Raw genomic sequence first — 18,296 nt, forward strand, 5'->3', positions numbered from 1 at the left:
CCCCCTCAGCCCTGCCACCACAGCCCTGCCACCCCAGCCCAGCACTGGGAGGCTGCACAGCCCCCTCCAGCAGGCTGAGGGGCTTGGTGGCGTTTGTTCTTTTGCTGGGATTGTGTGGATGAGGTCTCTTGGCCAATGTGTGCAGCAGGCACCATTTCACCCAGGCCTGCAACTGATTTCCCTGCTGAGGGCAAAATCACTGTGGTCATAAACACTACACACAAAACATTCCATTGTCATTCAGGAGCCCCTCATAATTTCTGCCAAAAAATAAGCCAGACCATTGGGGGAAAAAAAAGGTTAGGTCATTTGTTCTTATAGGGACTAATTATAAAATCCATGACTGTGTTATTTAACATGCTGATGACTTTGAGTCTTTTGGCAATGTTTCCTCCTGTATTTCCTGAATGTGTCCCTATAAACAAATTTTCTGGAAGGGTGAGGGCTGATACAAAGGAGAGAGAGAGACAGAGAAATATGTTATTGAGAAATCCTAAGTCCTGGAATTTTCCCTGTCAAGCTGATCTAATGCAGACAGTACTGACTAAAGAAAGGATTTTTTGTGCTTGCAATTTAAATAGGATGAGGTTAATATTTTCTTCCCAAGTGTAATCTCTTTCTACAGTGATAGGGCATCGTGCTTCTGATTTTATTTACAGAGATGGGTGGGTTGGATCACTAAAACTGAGATTTGGGTTAGGGTGTGGATTTATATCCCTGCTCTTCCCTGTAAAGACTGGGACTGCTTGTGTCTGGATTCATCTTTTCAATTAATTTGAGGTAACTAAAGGGTGCTGTGTAGGATGAGGCTAAAGAGAAACACAATTAAAATGTAATGCTTCCACTTTGGTATCTGCATCCTTATTTATTTTAAACCATCTTCAATGCTCTGACGAGTTTAAGTCTTCCTGTATCACACACTGTGCAAGCAGAACTATGTGAGTGAACTGCTGCCAATGGCTCTGAGCGAGCATGGGGCATGGTTCAGATTACACTGTGGTTTCTTGTTCAGATCTGATCTCCTTGCTAGGAGAGGCTGAGAAAGGCAGCTCTAGGGGATTTACTTCCAGCAGCAGCAGCAGCAGCAGCAGCAGCACATGATCCATCAATCGCGTGATTCTCACCACCGAGGACTAATGGGGAGGGTGAAGAAAAAGTGAATGCTGCCTTGGGGAAGCAACAGCATTTTCTTCTGCTCCTGGGGCCCCTCCACCAGTCGGACGTTCCATGGCTTCTCCAAGGTTAGAAACCTACTGCTGCCCAAACAGGGATGCAGCCACACAGCTGGTGATGCACTTCCAGCCTGAAGTCTTCTGTGGAGTCTGCATTGGCAGTGCCTCCATCAGCCTGCTACTGACCATCCTGCAGCTCCTGCCAAAGAAGGGACAGAGCCCACGGAAGATGCCCAAAGCCTCCTCCTCCTCCACCATCCTTCTCCTTATCTCAATTTGTGACATCCTTGGGGGCGTAGGTAAGTGCCAGCTTGCTGTCCTTGCCATGGCTGTAACAGGTTCTTTCTGCTCTGAGGTACCACAGACCTCAGAAGCTGGTGAGTGGACAGCAGAGATTTCTGAGGGAAGCTGTTTGTGTCCACAGGAAGATTTGGACTAAGTGAGATCAGGAAATTATGGCTCCTTGGGGAGAAGGTTCTTGTTTAATAGTTACGCTGTGGAAGGGAAAGCTCCTGACAAATGTACACCAAAATCTCTGCTTTAAAACAAATTAAAATCTAGAATGGCAAGTGCTTCTCAGAGTAAGGCATAAAAGTGGAGGTGATGTTGCACGTTGGAAAATAAATCTGACATCAAACATTTAGGCAATCCATAGGATGGCATTTGAAAACCACTGTCCTCCATGCTCTCAAATCCTTGTGGACCAAGTGTGCCTCTTGCTCATGTGCCAGCTGCTTCTCTGGGCACATCGCATTGACAGAAAATGAGTTTGACTTGCAGCTGCACACAGATCATGCTGGACACAGGCTTTTGAAATGTGAGTAAAGCTACCTTATCAAGGACAACCTGCTGCCCAGACCCTGGTGGATAGTCTGGAGGAAGAAACCAGTGGAGACTAAAACAGAATGCATGAGTCAAAATAAAACTAGTATGTGTTGAGCTGTCCCATCAGTCATTTGGTAATTTTTCCCATCAATCATTTATTGTCAAATTTGGTATAAATTATCATGACACGTGCTATGAAAATACAGGACAAGTTTGTTTCTACAGTAGCATTTCCCACCTCACATTAGGTAATAGAAGTAGCAGTGTTTTTTGTCTCACTGCTGGGGGCTGTGTGTGAGTCTGTGTGTCTGTGTGTCTGTGTGTCTGTGTGTCTTTGTGTTTCACTTCTCTTCCCCTTTCACACCCAGCCAGGTTCTCTCACAGTGCCTAATAATACTAAACCAAAGATTATAAAGGAAGTAAAGAAAGAGGTATGGAAAATACATATGGCCATGCACCTGGAAAAGGTCCTTTCAGTCAGATGAAGCCAACAATAGACAAAGTTATTTTTCTCTCTTCCTCTTTCACTGGCAAACTCAAACCAGTTATCCATTGTTGTTTTTGTATTAGACTCACTTCAGTGGGTGAGTCTAATACAGTTCATTCTTGGTGGGAAACCAGGTCAATTTGTTCTGTTTCCTGTTGGTGCTTTATTTCAAGCAAACCCAGAAAACCTCACTAACAAACTCTAAGTTCATTTTTTAAAAGAGCCTTGTTGTTCCCTAATTCAGAAGTGCTGCTTTTTCTCAGTCCTGTGACAGAGGAAAAGGGCTGTTTGTAAACTGAAGGCAGAGAAAAAATGAAAAATAACTCTTTTTCTGCAGTGGGGGGGAGGGGTTTATAGAGAAGTGAATATCAGTGTATTAATATATGCTGGTAAACAGTTATTTAGTGTTTATGTTGAATGCTACCCAGTTTATGTTAGGGAAGCATGTGACACCATCTCTAAGTGAGATCCTAATCTCTGTAACTTTTAAGTCCCAGCAGCTTCCAGCTCTTGGGGCTACTTTCCCTGGATGATCCCACTGACATTTAAATAGCACAGTTGTCCCTGCTTTGCTCCTCTGCAGCCGTCGCCTTCCTGTAGACGCACAAAATCTGGGCTGCGATGTGAAATATGTGCCAGGGAAAGGCATGTGACTCAAATCACACCAGCAGATTCAAAGCATTAATGCATTTCTTTTTCTTTAGGTATAATCTTCAGGTCAAGTGTATGGCTGGGTTTCCCAGGCTTCATAGCCAACATTTCTGTGGTGAACGGGACTGACGTGTGGCCTTCCACTTTCTGCGTGGGGAGCGCGGTAGGTACCCAGATCATCCCCCCTTTCCTCTGCTCCCAATTAAGGGTCCTTCCACAGGGGAAAACTGCTTGCTGTGTCCAAAAGGAAATGTGGCTGTGAGTCAGAGCCTGGATATGACGGTTTCAGCCTCTGCCACACCCCTGCAAGTGCATTCATGCCTCCCTCTGCGAGCCTGGGTCAGGCAGGCAGGGTGCTGATGGGGCTGTACGGTGGGCAGGGATGTAGGGCAGCTGGGTCACACTGATCCCACCAGTTCTGAGGTGTTCTCTCCTCCAGGAGTGCCAGGGGAGTGGAGTACACCAAAGTCAGGGGTGTGGAACCAAAAGGACACAAGCAGCCCCAAAAGGCTGTGGAGCATGGTTTGGGTTTGTGCTGGCACAGCACCACCAATGCCCCAGTGGCTCTGCTGCACTGGCAGCACGAGGTGTTCTGTGTCTCCTCTGTCAGAAACTGCAGCCTGTGTGGTGCAGCAAGGACCTCCTGAAACCAGCAACTTGGGTAGCTCAAATTAGCTTTTGTGGCAGGAGAGTCTGTGTTTTAGACAGCAGGAGAAATATACTCATAGCCACAAATCTGCTGGCAGAAGGTCTGTCCCTGCCATGTGGGATTGCAGCTCAGATTGCTGGGCTGCATCTCAATGACTGCATCTGCCCAAGTCTAATTAAGTATCTTCTGGATTAAAATGCAAGAATAAGAAAATGTAAATGCATTCCAAATGTACACATTGAAACTCAGTTCCAAATTTTATAATAAAAACTCTGGGAAATAGAATTTGAGCTTACTGTACAAGAATAAAGGTCACAATTTTTACCAAAACATTAACAATGACAAGTAAGACAGATCATCACTCCACACAGATGCAATAGGAATGTGGGATTTCATAATAATTAATGCATGAGCAATAGCAGTATAAGCTTTGCAATTCAAAACTTACAATGTAGAAGGGGATAGGTTGCACGAAAAGAAAATTCTTCAGCTCCAGTAGTTTTAAAAGAAAGCAATGTGTGCCAAATTGAACTCAGTGTGCTTTATATTCCTATATAAAAGCAGCTTCAAACAGGATAGTTTTGTGCCATGGACACAAATATAAATTGTACACATCTATCACTTCTCAATTCTATCACATATCTTTAAGTTTTGTTTATTAGATGCAAATGCTGTTGTTTTTTTGTTGAGAAAGACAACAATCTCAATATCATGCAGCAAGAATGTCCTACTAAAAACCCATTCCTCCTCATGTTTCACTTTCTTGCCCATAACACATAAAAATGTATTTTTAAACATGACAGAGTACTGTATGCAGACTGTTTTTCATTTGAATTTCAGGTTAGATGGTGAGCAGTATAGTGGTCTACCACAATTTTTATTTTCCTTTACTTGTGCTCCAGGAAAATGCTGTAATTTGAGTCATTTTAAATTTAGATTCAACTATATTGGAATGAAAAATAACCCTTCTTCCACTCATTTCCCCTAACGTATTCTCATGTGAGTTAATAAAATGTTTCCGATTCTATTTTATTTTTCTTTTAGTGCTGTTGTTTTATTTCTCTTAACCACAAGCCTATACAAACTGCAAATAGTGAAACTTTCAGATATCTCCCTTGAATGGTTTGCAGAGGGGTACTCTTTCAGCAAGCTAAAAAGTGAGGTATCATATGAAGCTGTAGGGTTTAAGTGCATCTGATTTATATTATTTTTGGAGACAGTTTTGTCTGTGTTGGATTTTCTGAAAACTGCAGTTTATTTTTGTATATGTGTGTTTATGGGTAGTAAATTGTGCATTTTCCAAGTGCAGCAAATCTGTACATGTGATGATGAAGTTACATGCTGAGTGCTGTGGGTAAAGTGCATTACAAGGAAGACTGGGATTTTATTTTCTGCCTCCTGTGCACTAGGAAAATATCATGATGTTTGAATGAAATACTGAATAATTCATGCCACAAATTGCTAGATGTAGGGTCTACACCCATGGTGAAAGGAAATATTTCCCAGCTTGATTTGCCTTTTGGAGGAAGGAGTGCTAGATCTCTATTCATCAACGTTTGGCTTAGTAACAAGTATGTTGATTTCCAGATGTAAAATGATGCTACTATGGAGCTGTGATAAAGGATATTCAGATAAGAACTGAGAGACAGCTTGGAGGGAAGATAGCATGAATATTAAAACACTCCCAGACTATTACAAAGAGCCAGCTCCTATGGGGAAGAAATGTGGAATTTATATACAGTGGCAAAGAAAGGTCACTTTTCCTATATAAGCTCATGGGAAAAATGCGTGGGGTCAACTCAAGAATGCTGTGGAATTTGGCTTGACTTGAACCTGTTTGCTTTGGATTTTTATTGAAGAAATCATGCAGGGAGTTCAGTAGGTGTATTCATCCAGAGCGTGAGTGATTTTCTCATTAATGAGTTTTTCTCTTGATAACCATCTTGTGCATGGAGAAAACACCCAGCACATTCAGAGCCCACAAATGCATAGGCACACTGTGGTTTGACTGACCTCAGTTATATTTTTATGCCTCAGCTACTGAGAAACAACTGCAATTTTAACCTAAAATTAAAGCATCCTTGCTATAAATTTCTTTGGGCTTCACTTACCACGTTCAGGTTAGGAACAGAGAGGTAAATGAAGGTTTTCTAAACCAGAAAATGAGCTGTGAAAGCAAATGCTGTTCAATTTACCTACAACTTGACCCATAAGCTACAACAATGCTGTTCCTGTGACTTTCAGTAAGATTTCATACTCCATAATCTCATTTGTAAAATACACACATTTAAAGAACAAATTAGCAGGCCAAGGTTTGAATCCCTTCCCTGCCCCAGTGGTACTGGAGAAGCAGCAGCTGTGACATTTGGCACTTCTTTCCCCTCTAGATGTGGATCCAGCTGTTATATAGTGCTGGCTTCTGGTGGTTGTTTTGCTATGCTGTTGATTCTTACTTGGTGGTGAGAAGATCAGCTGGACTGAGGTACCAGAGTTAAAGCTCTGAATTTGTTTTTTTCCCTCCAACACTGTATGTCTCTGTTTGCAGCTGCCTAAGAGTATAAGTGAGTCTTGTACAAGCATCTGATGCTCATATAGCTACCAGGTAATGATAGGGATGTGTGGTGTTCTGAGTGCCTAAATTGCCAGGGCAATGCTCAGATACTAAATTATGTCCAAATTCAATTTAAATGTAACTGAATTCATTTAACCTTTGGAAAAAAATGGAGCAAATCGTAGTCTATAAACTTTATGGCAATGAGATGAATATTTTTGTTCCTATCCTGCATCTGAAATTGATTTTTGCAGCAAAAAAATAGTGTTATACAGAAAATGAAAATTTGGAGGGGGAAAGTGCTGAACTTCATGCAGTTAATTTCATATAGTTAATTCCGGTTTTTTCTTTTTCTCTGATATTTTTTATTTTATCAATTTCTCAGTGAGTGTGGTCATTATTGCCCTTCTGATCACACTTTTAAAATCCCTCAGAAGAAAAATATGTATTTATCATATATTTTTCTGCAATGCCCGTGACAGAAGAGCCTAAACCCTTTGGAAAGTACCATGCTTTAGTGCCAGACAGGAAAAAAAACCAAAGGAGTTTCTAAGCTGGTTGTTAGAAGAGCAAGATAACCTTCAGTTGCTGCTGATAAAAGTGGAATTATGTGACTCTGTTCCCAGATGATACAGAGCAGTCAGATACTAAGGATATGGTTCTTCTGCAGGTGTAACCAAAATGAGGCTTTTTGAGTGAACATTACAAAATCAAGTTTATCCTAAACAGTCTAAAGCCCCATAGCTCTAGTCAAACAGCTGGGACCTGCCTCCTTCCCCCATCCCTGTTAACCAAAAAAATCATGTGTATTTGGGCTTGATTCTGAGATCAGAGTAAACAGCAAAAGCTTTCTACAAACACAGATCTGAATCTCCCTAAGATGGGAGCGGTATCCAGCTCTGAAAGTTAAACATAATTTTCTACAAATCACAAAAGGATGGTTTATTTGACTGTTCATCTCCATTCTTAAATTTTAATCTGCTAATTTGCTCTCTGCAGGAGAAATGAAAGATGCAGGGGTTCCTTCTCAATAATAGGGAAGAAGTCTTGTTCCCTCCACCCTGCAGGCTGGAGGGGACAGGACTTCCATGTGCAACCCTGAATAACTGCTTTGGCTAATTCTTTTTCTGAAGGGCTGCCCCCACTCACCTGCTTTCCTTAGTTTAATGTCTTGCCAGTGTTGTTCTGCACAATTTCCTGCCTGTAAAGCTCTTTTTCAGCGAGGGTCCTGTTTTCACCTTGCAATGCGGGCAGTGTGATGCTGGATGTCTCTAACTGTGCCTGTGGTGTTTGGTGCTTGCAGTACAATTGTGCTGTACCACATGATGACCTGGGGCCTGGCAGTGATGCTCTGCGTGGAGGGGATTGCTCTGCTTTACTACCCCTCTCTCTCCAGGTAAGCAGGCTCTGGAAACACTGTGAAATCAGGGCACTCTCTGCTCATTTGGGTGTCTTTTGGTCAGCTTTAGAGACAGGTTTTCAAAAGCTGAGCATTTTGTTCTTTGCCAAGGATGTCCCACTGATTAATTTCAGTGATTATGCTTGAAATACCTGCCTGGGCTTCAGGGGGCCCTGAAGAAATATGCAAGGCAATCCAGGCACTTGAGCTTGCTGTGACACAGCTTCTGCGAGCCACCCTTCTCCCACTCCTGGCTTTAGCTTTCCTTTCAATTTGAGAAAAACCCCCTGAGAGTGCATGCTTAAAATCAACTTTATGTCCCATGTCAACTGGTGGTAAAGATCCATAAATTAATTTTTTTGCATCTGTTTTCTTCATTCTTCTTTTTTTTTTTTTTTCCTAAGTTAAAGCTGACATAGATAAAATAGGCAGAAAAGTGAGCTGTGGGGGGAAAAAATGCATAATCTTTTAATGATTTCTTCTCAGCTGTGAAAATGGCTTGGAACATGCAATCCCACATTACATCACAACCTATGCCCCACTCCTGCTAGTGCTTGTGGCCAACCCAATCCTGTTTAGGAGGACAGTATCAGCAGGTATGTTCCTAATGGCCAGCAGCAATCAGTCTGTGTTATTTAGCAACACAGTACTGTAGAAATCATGGCTTTGTACTCAGGGATGTGTGACAGCTCCTTGGTAAATCATAGAGACACAGCAAAGGGTGGGAAGCAGTTGCCTATGGAAATGAAAACACCATTTTTATGGGGAATTTGCCCTAGAGACAAATTCTGGTGACACAAAATCTCTTCTGTTATTAACCTCTAACTGCAGGTGGGCAAACATGTTTCCATGTTACTTGATTTAAAGCTTTTGAGGCAATGTACTCTGGGTGCTTAACTCTACTGGAGTTTTGGTACCAACCTCAACTTTGGAATGTAATTTATTCTAGCTGGTGAGATCAGAGAGTTGGTTTAACTTCTTGGCAGCCCTAAAGCAAAAAATGTAATAAAATGTGATCAGAATTTTGTCACTTCTGAGATTATGAAACAGATGGGAATTGTACACAACTCAGATGGGATCTTGACCTTCCAGTTCAATTTATTATCCAGTGCTTGGAAGAAGTGGGACTGAAAAAAGTCACAGATTCAATGCATTCTTTGCATGTAATATGATCATGCCTGGATGTTTGCAGTACCTGATTTCATCTATGCATTGATGATATAAAAAAGCAGGAGAAAATAAAGTATTCTCAGTTCAATCTTTATCCCATTCATTCTCTGTCTCTCAGCTATACTCATTTTCAAAGAAGCAGTTGTTCTTTTAAGAAGTCGTTCCCATAAAAAGTTGTTCTTTGTATATTTGTGTTTGCATTTTTATATTCCTTGTGACATCTGAACAACATGCAGCGTAATTTTTTGCTGACAGTCCATCTTCCTGTTTTAGAGGTGTAGCTAATGCTGCATCAATGACACAATGAAAAACAATGTGCATAATAGGATAGAAGATTCTGTTCAAACATCGCACTATAAGCATATAAATATGTCACACATTATATAGAAGGTACATGGTACCTTTTGTTATGAAATAGAATTATGTTGGTCATACTATTTTGTATTTTCAGTGGGATTAAGAGAAAAAAAAAAAATAGTGAGATATCTCATTTTAGGAATCCAGCTGTGTATAATTATTTTCCTAAGTATTAGGCTATATTTCCTTGAAAATGGTCCTTACAGTTTCTGAACAGCTGCTGGGGACAAATCCATCTATTCATTTGTTCCCTCTTTAAGGCTTCTATCTTCTGGATTTTTGTGCCTAAACTAACAAGATGTGCATACATTAATGAACATAATTGTATAATTTTCAGTTGCCTCCTTACTGAAAGGGAGACAAGGAATTTACACAGAGAATGAAAGACGTCTGGGGACAGAGATCCAGATGCGCTTCTTCAAAATTATGCTGGTATTTGTCATTTGGTAAGAGGTGCATTATTTTCCTTTAAAGTGCCTTTTTCCCAGAGGGAGAGAGTCAGGGACAGGAGTAAAGACTGATGGGTTGCTTCATTTGTTTGTCTTTATGCTTGGAAGGGAAGGTATCTAAGGAAGAAGCAGTTCTAAACTAGCTCACAAAGGAGCTGAATCACTCACAAGGCTGTGAGGAAATGATAAAATGTTTAACCAACAGAAAAGCAAAAGCAACAAGAAACAATAGCAAAAAATTCCCCATAGGTTGGGCATTGGCTGAAGCTGTCTGGTAGAGCAGGCTCCCAGCTCTGTGGGCTGGTAGATGGTAGCTGACTTTCTGTAATCAACATTTCTCAGAGCCTCTTGGCGCCAAACACATCACTGAGGACCTACAATAAAAATACTTCTAAGTCTGGCTTCATGGCTCTGACCATGATCATACAATGCAGCCACCTCTGCTCTGCAGTTTTCAAATGCCTGAAAAACACATGTATACTGACTGGAAAATAAGGAAATGCCAGAAAAGAAAACTCCATATGATTGTGTGTGAAATTTCTTTTTTTTTTTTTTAATATATTTCATCTTTCCCCATGAAAATAGTACTTTGGCATAGGACAGAAAAGAGATAGGGAGGAGAATGGGACAACAAGAAATGGTTCTGGAGTAGTGAAATGAGAAGGCCAAACTTAGCATTCTCTACATCCCACTTCTTTACACACAGGTGTATTAATGCATGTTACATTGCTTTAACAGGCTGAGCAGGGAGAAAGGCTGCCTCTTTTATCTTCTCTTGGCTGCTGTCTGCTGGAGTGCTCTGGAAGGAAATTGTCTTTTTGGGGGAATAACAGTGCTCTTGGCTTGGAAGTGAAGTTTCCAGTGTGAAGGGTGGGGTAGGCAGCAGAGGAGGGAGTGAGAGACAGCAGCAGGGATCCTGCAGCAAGGCTTCCTGGAAATTGCTGAAATAATAAGGAGCAGAGAGTCAGCCAAGCTCCCAGGGCTGTGGAAAGAAAGAGCCCAGAGGCACCACAGAAGTGCATTGCAACCTAAGGGATGGTGGCCAGCTTGATTATCCGGGAAAAAGCATGAAAGGAAAGGCCAATTTCCCATGGACATTGTGGGGACATTTGTTTATTTCCATTCTGTCTCATTCTGGGGTTTCCTAATAAAAAAACTAAATAACAGCTCTGGTTTTGGATTTTGCTCTAATAAAACATAAGCTCTGGAGTGTAAAAACTTTCTCAAAGGTTACTGGAGGGAAAGACTGAGGCAGTCTCATCTCAGAAGCACAGGGAAGATTTCCTTCCATCCCAGAAGTCAAATATGGAATGCTTTAGTGAAAGACAGCAGGTTGGGGCAAAATAGGATAGAAGAGATGCCTACAGATTTGGCAGGCGAGAGCAGGAGGTTTTACATTGTAATAAAGATATAATTGTGCAGAGGACAAATATAAAACCCCTTAGAAAGTATGACATGAATGCTGATGGTTTCATTTCTGAAGCCACAGTACAACTATAAAGAAATGCTTCTCTCACTGTTTAGATGTCATAGGAACTTACAGCCATTTGCTATAATCTCTATTTAGTGTAGAACATATTCAGTTTCTTCCAATGAATGAGGCTTGATTATATCATCCTTATTTGGAGACAGATATTATTAAATTAAATAAGAAAAATAAAATTAAATAATTAAATAATTTTAAAAATCAAATAATTAAAATAAAATAAACAATTAAAAATAATTGTTAACATTTTCAAGGATTTAAAGGTCAACTTTTGTGTATTTTTGCTGTTTTTAATGGACATCCTGGAAGTTTTTAATCTAACCCTGAAATTCTAACTCCAGCTGGAAATCCTGCAGCCTTTTACAACAACATGTGATGTGTCATATATTTGAGTTCCTTGTCTGTGAGCACAACTCTTCTAAGGCACAAGTCAAAGAAATCAGGATGCATGATATTCCCATCATGGGTCACACTTCCTCCTCATCTCAATTTTATTCTGCAATTTACTGTTCTGCAGCAAGTTAAAATTATCAGATTTTTTTTCTTATATTGATTTATATTGTCTAGGCCTGGGTGAGTAGGCAGGTCCAGTCCTTGATTGTGATCTCATAGACCTACAGGTTCCTTCAGATTGAGATTTAATAAGAAATCCAACCATTTTGGACTTGATCATCCTAGAGGTCTTTTCTGCCCTTAATGATTCTATGATTTAAAAAAATCTCACTGTCCTTAGAGTGATTTAATTTCTATATTTCTAAGGTAAAGCATATTTTGCATGCCCATCCATATGTAACTGTCCTTTTCTTCTTTGCTCCTGCCACAGCTGGTCATCCAACATCATCAATGAGACCCTTCTGTTCTACCTCGAAATGCAGCCAGACATCAATGAAATGCCCCTGAAAAACATCAGGAGTGCTGCACTGATCACCTGGATCATCATGGTGGGTCAGCTGGGACATCACCTGGGCTTAGAAATCACTGCTGTGAGACTGGTGGAACAGCACCTGTGTAGTGTGGGGTTTGTGATTTTGAGGGATATAAACACTCTGAAAATCAAGGAAGAAAAGCAGAAAGTAAGAGGAAGGAATGAAGAGACAATGGGAGGGCTTTTCACATGTAAACTTTGCCCAAAAAATATCCTGGAGGCCAACTTTTTACTGGAGTATGCTTTCTCTCTGTGAGAGATCACTACCAGTTTAAGGTCCAGAACAGAAAATGACAATGATTTCTATCCTCACCTTGCTAAACTCTGCCTCAATGCAAGCTGCAAAGTTTTAGCTCACAGTTCCTCAAGGGATTCCCAATTAAATGGGCATTTCATGGAAATTCTCTGTTTGCAAGTAGGGTGGGTTTTTTTGTTATCATAAAGGATGATTGGAACTTATGTAATGAAGTTTGGATCATTATTTGGGAAGAAATAGGTGAAAAATCTTTCACACGAGGAACCAAAAATAGCTGTGAGATGCTGGTCCCTTACTGTAGCCTCTTTCTCCTATTAGAATATTTGACAAAGGATTTTTTCAGTGGTGACAGTGCAGGTTCATTTTCCTAGAGAATTTATTCTGGAGTTGTTAAATAGATGTAAGGCCTGTGCATGATTTGTGTAATTAAGCATTTGAGCAGTTTGATATTGGAAGTTTAAGTGATGCAACTGATGTGATACAACCTCCTCCTCCTCCTCTGACAAGGAGTGAACACATTCATGTGACAGGGACCTTGCCCTTGCTCACCTGGAGAGCAAGAGATCAAGTCTGGGGACTGACGTCTGCTTTAAAATGGCGGTAAAAAGAATTCCTTCTTTTCCTATGAGAAAAATAGAGGCATCTAAAGCCATTAATTTGTTAAGCCTCTCATGGCACTGGGAACAGAGACAAATTTTTTGGCAATCACTTGGGATTTTCTTTTTCAGTGCCTTTCCCCATTTTTCCATCCCACTTTGATGGACATTTTCACTGGCTCAAGAATCTAAAGCAATTCCAGACAGATCAATTTCTGCTATTTTTAAAAGCTTGACTGTCTATGCTAGTGTCTCCTCTCATATATTTGACTTGGCTTGTAATGAAAAATACACGTGCCTTTGTGAATAAAATAGTCCAGAGCTTGTGGGGAAAGTTAAAAACACACCAAGGGATTGACTGGCTAAACTTCATGCTAGAAAATCATTCTGTGCTTACTGCTTACTGTTATGGCCTCAGCATTTTGGAAAACAGGTCATGGTGTTTTCCTCTTATTTGTTTGTGTCTGTGATGGCTAAATTTTTATTTGAGTGCAAATAGTGCATTTTAAAGTCAGCAATTATTCAGTGAAAGGGGAGTTTTTAATACATGCAAATAATTTTGCTAGAGTTGAGGATGAAGCCTCCCTTGCTGGTGTAACCCGTGGTGCCCTTCTCTTTCCCAGGGGGTTCTTAATCCCATGCAGGGCTTTCTCTTCACATTGGCTTTCTATGGCTGGACAGGATGGAGGGTGGACCTGAAATGGAGAAAGAGAGAAATACCCTGGGAATCTATGTCCTCATCAACTGTGGGGGAAAATGCCTATCCCTCCCCAGTGAACTACCAAAGCAACATCCACGACTCCAATAAGATCTCGACCACTGACAGCCAGCAGACGGACGAGGCCATCAGCATGCTGTCTGAAGGTAACACCAGCAGTGACGAGAGGTTAACCAGGAGCTCTCCCATCTACCAGGGCTGGTAGTTCCTGTGTGCACAGCTGGATCTAACTTGTCCTGGATCTAACTTTTCACATTGTCAATACTCACAAATCCACGTCAATGTGTGAATCATTGTGTACTCTGGAATTAGGTTTGTGCTCGGTGGCTTGATGTCATTTCCTGTAATTTGTGACACTGTGTGAGAGTGTGTGAGACAGAGATATGGTCAATGTCTTAATTTCCTTCTAAAACATGTATAAAGGCTTGAACCTTTTGCAGCAGGAGTATGTCTCTGCAATGGTATTTGTTACCTATGATTGATTTTAATTAGTTTTCTTTTAATCTCTCTTGTAACCTCCTTCTGGTAGAAAAGTCTTTTGTTTTAATAAATGGACTATTCATATGTTGGGTTTTTAAATGTGTTGCCTTGCTTGTCTTGCTCAGCATAAAATTCCTCACCCAGAACACAGCTCTAGGATTTCTGAGGCACCTTCATTTCCAGCCTTTACAGTCTGGTAAAGCATTAGTGACAGCAAACTTTTGACTTCAGCACAAATATTTCCTGTTTGTGTTGACTCTCACTGACATAGTCTTCTTTTAGCTTCTCTATGTGAATTTTTGGTGTGGTTTTATCCAGGGAGCTGAAAGGCTTTATTTTAAAAAAAAATTGAGCCCAGCACAGGCTCCACAAACACTTCAGAACAAAGATTGCAGTTCATGCCAGGTTCAAGAAAAAATAAACTCTCTATTTTTTAGTACAGATTCAGTCTGATCTTTATGTGTAATTACCTAACAGGAGAGTGGCTGCTGGGGCAGGCGCATTAAGAGACAACATTTGCATAAAACACTTCCCTGCTCTGAGTGCTCATCTAAAACAGAACAAGTAGAATCAATAATCCCTTCTCTGAGGAGTATTCTATTTTATACCTTCATGTGCTGAATGAAGAGACATTAAATCCATTTTCCTTTCCCACTCAGATACACCTCTTTTTGTGCAGTGCCCTGGGTACCTACACCCAAACAATTCCCCAGAATGGCTGAAAGTTAAGAAACAATGATGACTATGTCTACCCTAAGCTTTTGACTTCATACCAAAAATAGAAGTAATCTGATTTGTCTGGCTGTTCTGGAAGCAGTTTACAGCACAGTTTACTGATGGCAGGGTGGAAGCCCCTGGAGCCCAAGTAATCACCCTCCTCTTCTTCAGCATGTGACCAGGCCTGGGCTTTAATTCCTGCTCACATCCACTTTGGCTGAACTTTCCTGGCCGTTTCCAACACAGGTCAGTTTCAGCTGTTGTAAAAAAAAAGTAAAAATTATAATAATCATAATAAAAATTAAAGGCAGCAGAAAGGTTAATGCAAAAATAACATGAGGCTTAACTTGCTGGGTTACTCAGGGAAATCTTGGGAAGGTTAGAAATTCAGGATCAGCAGAAACAATACTGAGAAATACTGATTGGCTAATTAAAATAAATCAGCTTCTTGAGCTAATTGTTTGATACAAAGGCGTTAAACAATGATTGGACAGCTATTTAGGCAGATCATTACAGAGCTGTGCTTGGTTTGTAGCAACACTGTGCCCTTTGGAAACCTTTGTGGCTTTACGGCTTTTTATTGCTGCTCTCCTTGTCAGAACTACTGGCAGATCACCAGACCCTTTCTTTTAATCACAGTCATTTGTTACCAACCAAAGTATGAAGAGACAGCACACTTATGAGCAGATTATATTGAGCCTTTTGAAACAGAGACAATTTTTCAGTGCAATACTCATCACAACCGGGGTCAAAAGAGCAGGAAAAAGGTGGAGGTGGATTTGTTAGTAAACCTTTCCATATGCTGTGGTGTGGACCAAGCAGTAAAACCCTAAACCAAAATAAACAGTCTCTGCCTTCACTGGAATAATTATGTGGCATGAAAGCACTTGGGAGGTGGCAGGCTGTAGCAAGAGGCCCTGTGAGATGAGGGAATGACTAATTCCTCCCTCCCTCCCTGCTCAGGGCATTTGTGTGGGACAGGGACAGAGGGGATGCCCCAGTGCTGCCCCCCAAGCCCTGGAGCTGCTCTGGGACAGCCTTCTGCAAGGACCAGGCTTTGCTCCTCTCCTCTACTGGTTCTTTCCAGGCTGTTGTTGGGGTGGGTATGGTGTGTCTGTGTATCACTTATCTAAGGGATGTCATCAGGAAAAATTAGGACTTGCCTGAGAGCCTAAGAAAGAAAACGGACCTAATTTTGATGTATCTAGAAACTGATATGGGGCATTGCATAGCACACTGACAGTGGGTTTTGACTTATTAAAGAATTGTGTGTGAGGAGAGTCTCCTTACCTGCTGCTCCTAGCCTCCAGTGGATGTACAGGAGGATTCCTTCACAGCTTAAAATTGGATGATAATTGATTCTACTCATGTGTAACCACAGCCACATTTCATTTCACCTTACACAAACCTTGTTCTTGCTTCACTATTCAACAAATCAGGCAAAGCACTGCCTTCTTCAAGGATTGCAGCAGATGCCCCTCCCTTCCCACCAGGAATATATTTTTTGAGGTCCATCTCCTGACCGTCCCCACTCCATGTGCTTGCTGCATGCATGTGAGGGAGCAGCCACAGGCCAGTGTCCTCCAAGGGTCAGCCAGGGCAAACTACAAACATAACATCCTGGACAGTCCAGCTCTGCCACCACCACTGCCTTCTTCAGTGTGCCACCACTGCTGAGAGACCCTTGTGCTCATCAGCACACAGAAACACATCCTGGCTTTCATTCTGATGGTGATTTCTATCTGCTTAGTTGTCATGAGGGCTGCCCTGGTGAGTGCAAGAAGCGCTTGTCTCTGGCCTGCACATTTGTTTTCTAGCATGAGTTTCAAACATGGCTTGGGCTGACAAGTGACAGCTCTGGTCAGCCCTGAAGCCCATGGTGCAGTCAGACTCTGGTCTCCATCTCACACCGTGGGAGGGACTCACTCCCAGTCCTTGGGCAGGAGGGCAGCTGCTCCCCTGGAACAGCAAGGTGGGACTCAGAGCAGGAGCAAACAGAAGTAAAACTGGATTAAATACTGTTTAATAAAATACATGTAGCTAAATTGTTGTTTTATGAGTAGAGCAGTTGTCAACTATAGCTTCTTGTATTTTGGATGGATCAAAGCACAACAAAGCCTTCCTGAATTTATCAAAAGGAAAAAAATGTTAATTAGAAAAAAAAAGACAGTTGAATCCATGCACTGAAATATAATTAGTGTAGTAGAATCACATAGAGAGGATATCTCTATGTGCAGGGTGGTATTGCCTCCATTAAACACTTTCCCAGCCTCCCAGTCAGCTTATCAAACCCAGCCACACACAGTAACTTCTCTCTGTATTCACCAGCACTTATTTTTAAGCACTCTGTATTTGACCTGCCAGCCTCATACATTTAATTACTGTTTTATTTGGCCAGATGTTCAGGCTAATTGCAAAGTTGAAATATGAGCACTAATAAAGTAACAAACAATGTGAATAGGCAGATTTCTTGCATACCACAGTTCTGCATTTATGAGGTGCACCACATGTCTGAGTAACAAAATCCTAACTACATCTCTCACTAAGCCCTTCCTGTAGCCCAAATACATGGAGCTAGAAAGTGAAATATTAAATGTGATCCCCCCATCCCCTGGATAACCATACTTGACTTATACTTCAGTGTTTCCCTCTGTGTTTCCATGATAATAAGTTATCTGATCTCCAAAAATTCTTAAAATTTTTATGGAATCTCAAGTTTACAGTAATCCCAGAGGAAGATCAATAAACCACATGATCAATAAACCACAATAGTTGACATAAGACAGGTCAGGTGGTGTCTGGTTGTTAATTTTTTAAGGGACAGACATGCACATGTGTGGACATTGAAACTGGCAGCTGAAGAAGATGCAATCTTACTGAAAGGAGAGTAGGGAACAGAGTCCAGTCCAGGAATGCAGGCATGAATCTGTTCTCCTGGTTAATATTCCCTAGGATGTGCTTTGAGCTGGATGGAAAGCTGGTTCTCTTCCTGCACCTTTCTAAGCAAACTCTTGATCATTCAGGCCACTAAAGCCACCTGGGGTTTTCTAGGTAAAGCTTTCAAAAGGCTGAGAAAATTTGAGCATGCAGCTAAAGGGAAACCATTCAGTGATGAAAGTGATGGGAAGAATTTTTGCTGTTCCAGCATCTCTTGGTTGCTGGGTTTCTGTTATTACAGTGCAAGGGTTCCATACCACTAGAGTTTCATACCTCCTCAATGGTTCTTGTAGGCAGCTCCTCTAGGCACTGACTTTTCCTTCTCACAGCAGCCAGCTGACTCCAGCTCCCCTCAACCAACCAATCCACTCCTTTATAACACTCTTCTCATTGGCTACAGCTGCAGGCTGTTAAAATCAGGCCTGCTCCTAATCTCTAATACTTGGCTCAGCTGCAACTCCTTAGGGGTAA

At 41.4% G+C, this 18,296-nt stretch overlaps 1 protein-coding gene across 1 annotated transcript; it reads left to right on the plus strand.

The window, feature by feature from the left end:
* Window positions 1-971: 971 nt before the first annotated feature.
* Window positions 972-14,241, plus strand: GPR143 (G protein-coupled receptor 143). Its single transcript, XM_063150393.1, has 8 exons — window positions 972-1,471; window positions 3,189-3,298; window positions 6,172-6,266; window positions 7,639-7,731; window positions 8,221-8,330; window positions 9,599-9,707; window positions 12,020-12,137; window positions 13,597-14,241. Exons 1-8 carry the CDS (start codon window positions 1,228-1,230, stop codon window positions 13,894-13,896), a joined length of 1,179 nt encoding a protein of 392 aa, XP_063006463.1. The 5' UTR covers window positions 972-1,227; the 3' UTR covers window positions 13,897-14,241.
* Window positions 14,242-18,296: the final 4,055 nt, after the last annotated feature.

Source organism: Melospiza melodia, chromosome 2 (assembly GCF_035770615.1).
Source record: "Melospiza melodia melodia isolate bMelMel2 chromosome 2, bMelMel2.pri, whole genome shotgun sequence".
In the NCBI taxonomy this organism is placed as follows: Eukaryota; Metazoa; Chordata; class Aves; order Passeriformes; family Passerellidae; genus Melospiza; species Melospiza melodia.